Source organism: Silene latifolia, chromosome Y, assembly GCF_048544455.1.
Source record: "Silene latifolia isolate original U9 population chromosome Y, ASM4854445v1, whole genome shotgun sequence".
Classification (NCBI taxonomy): Eukaryota; Viridiplantae; Streptophyta; class Magnoliopsida; order Caryophyllales; family Caryophyllaceae; genus Silene; species Silene latifolia.
Window position 1 is genome coordinate 384,489,086 of NC_133538.1, and position 2,696 is coordinate 384,491,781.

The following is a 2,696-nucleotide window of genomic DNA, read 5'->3' on the forward strand; positions in this document are numbered from 1 at the left end:
TAATATCTTTCACTCCTGTAATTAATCCGTCTTATGTTAATTCGTTTGCATCCATCTTATTCATGTTTTACTGTTTTCACGACCCATTCATATGTTAAATAACCTATTAATCACTTTCATCTGAGTAAATATCACCAATTGATCATTAAATTCACCAATTAACATTAACGGCTTGCAATTACGGCTTCACAGCCAGAACTGAGCCGAGGAACAGACGCAGTGTCTGCTGCGCCTATTCCAAGGGACGCAGCTCTGATGCGCCTGTTCCTGCCTGAGTTTTGTCCCTGAACTCCGTTTCTGCCTTGACGTAGTGTAATTAGTTTACATATTAACTAACTATTATCCGTAGTATCACGCTAATTCATGTTCGTTAATTTGTTCTTTTACTCTTTTTCTCAAATTATCCGTTTTAGAGGTATTTTCGACATAAATCGCCTATTCCAATGTAATTATTGTAATTTTCATTATTGTAATTTATAATTATTGTATTTCTTTTATTGTTTGTATGTTTTCACATGTAAATGAGCATTAAATCCCACTTCGACCCAATTGTATGCTAATTACGTGTCAACCGACTTAGTCTAATTCTCACTAGGATTAAAACTTGGGTGTTGCATTGCATGCATATAGCCGACGATATATCAAGTATGAATAACTTCCCTAATCATTAGTAGAGGCCGCTATCGAGGCGGGCGGGATTAGGTGTTCGATCAAAAGAGCTTCCTAATCGTACCCTCACCCCTTACTCCGGATATCCGTGAACACCCGTGTTCATTGGCATCCACGAGAGTCATTCTAGACATAGAATGCTAAGGGTAACGATTGCTTAGTGTTCATGTCTCTACTTTGTGTCTTGACATGACACGAGGTATTCGAACGGTTCCAATTTCCCATAAAAATTGGTGGCGACTCCAACAAAAATGCAAACGCTTGTTTCTCTTTTCCTCCCAAGCGCCCCCGTGGGACCCCGATGTCCACACTTGGGTGCATCATCCCACGCACGAGAATCAGTCGGTAGGGGAGTCGGAGCAACCAGGGCCGTGGGTTCTTCAGGGCTCGATGTACGGGTGATCTCAAGCTCTATCATACTGCGCGCCGTCTCAAAGTTTGGCAAGGTTTGATTAATGTATGCCGCGACTGTATCGTATTCTTTTGGGAGGCCGCGAACAAACTGTAAAACCAAGCGCTAGTCATTGATGGCGGCACCTACGTCCTTCAATAATCCCGCCAATTCTCGGAGTCGTTGGCAGTAGGCATCGAAGGATGGTTGTTGAGCGAGTTTGAGAGTATTGAACTCGTGTTCAAGGCTGGCGGCACGAGCTCCTTTGTTATTGAGGAAAATGTTCTTGACCCGGTTCCAAGCTTCGAGAGCGGTGGACTCGGATTCTAAGAAACGAGGAAGTAAATCATCAGACATGGTGCCATAGATCCACTGGAGTACGTGGGCGTCAATCTCGTACCACGCATCATAAGTGGGATCGGTTTTGGCGGGAGCAGGGGTGCCGTCTATGTGATGCAAGACCTTATAACCACGAGCGTGTAGCGTAAAGAGGTTTACCCATGAGGCATAGGTAACCTTTGTCCCGTCGAGAACACGCACCTTGTTTTGAATATTGGTGACGGTGTAAACGGGATGAAGGGAGGGTTTTGGCGTAGATTGGCCGAGTTTGTCGTCGTCGGACATCTTTGCGTGAGGCTAGTCAGAGCGAGACGAGGAGAAAAGGGCGTGTATGCCGTGAGCACAACACCGAAAAGAGGAAGGAAGGATGCTTGACCTAAACTACTGATACCATGTAAGTTTGGTAATTCCCTGAGAAGGGAGGTCTTCTATTAACAATATATATAGTGCAAAGTACAACAATAGGATCCTAAATACAAGGCAAGAGAATCTCTAACTATGTTAACAAATAACAATAAGATACATCTAGAAGATATATACAATCAAACATAATATTTACTAATAAGGCAAGTTGGCTAGAATTTGGTATCTTGTATTTTTAATTTGAAAACTTGGTATTTTGAGTATAATTTTTAAAAAAGAATCCACAATGAATTCCAATTTTTGATTCTAAGTTATCAAACTAAAAGGCGGCATTTTCAAATAAGACCATGTGTTTTCATCTTAAAATCATAGCATTTCCAATTAAAATTGTTTTTCAGTTAAAAATCACGGGTTTTTAACTTAACATTTTGAACCTCAACAGTTAAAGCTCGATTCTTTGATCCTAAGATATCAACTTAAAAGGGGGAGATTTTACCTTAAAAATGTAATATTTCCAATTAAAATTGGCTTGATGCTTTAAAGTTAAATCCATGAGTTTTTAAGTTAAGATAAGTCTTGAAGATTTAAAACTAAAGTTCGAATAAATTCATTGAGATCTTAAATTAAAATTTACTTGGGTGCATTTCAAGCCAATAACTAATTGTTTCTACCATAAACCTAAACGACAAGACTACAACATCGTCTCAAAGCTTAAACACCAAATATTTCACTTAAAATAACCCATATCTCGGCTTAAAAGTTCTTAAATATTGACAATAATGATGCTAATCGTCATTGTCAATTATATCTCACCCTTTCGAATATCTTACTAATTATAGAATATAATAAGAAAAAAATTTTAGCTAAGAAAACTTTTTTTAGCTAATATGGAACTCGAACCCATATTTTGTGCATTGCACATACTCTCCCATTT

General features: G+C 39.1%; 1 protein-coding gene across 1 annotated transcript; it reads right to left on the bottom strand.

The window, feature by feature from the left end:
* Nucleotides 1–1,186: 1,186 nt before the first annotated feature.
* Nucleotides 1,187–1,684, bottom strand: LOC141631993 (uncharacterized). Its single transcript, XM_074444591.1, has one exon. It carries the CDS (start codon nt 1,682–1,684, stop codon nt 1,187–1,189), a length of 498 nt encoding a protein of 165 aa, XP_074300692.1.
* Between the last annotated feature and the right edge of the window lie 1,012 nt (nt 1,685–2,696).

Excerpts from the sequence above, each read along its gene's own strand:
- LOC141631993 (XM_074444591.1), bottom strand. The coding sequence starts at position 1,684 with ATGTCCGACGACGACAAACTCGGCCAATCTACGCCAAAACCCTCCCTT.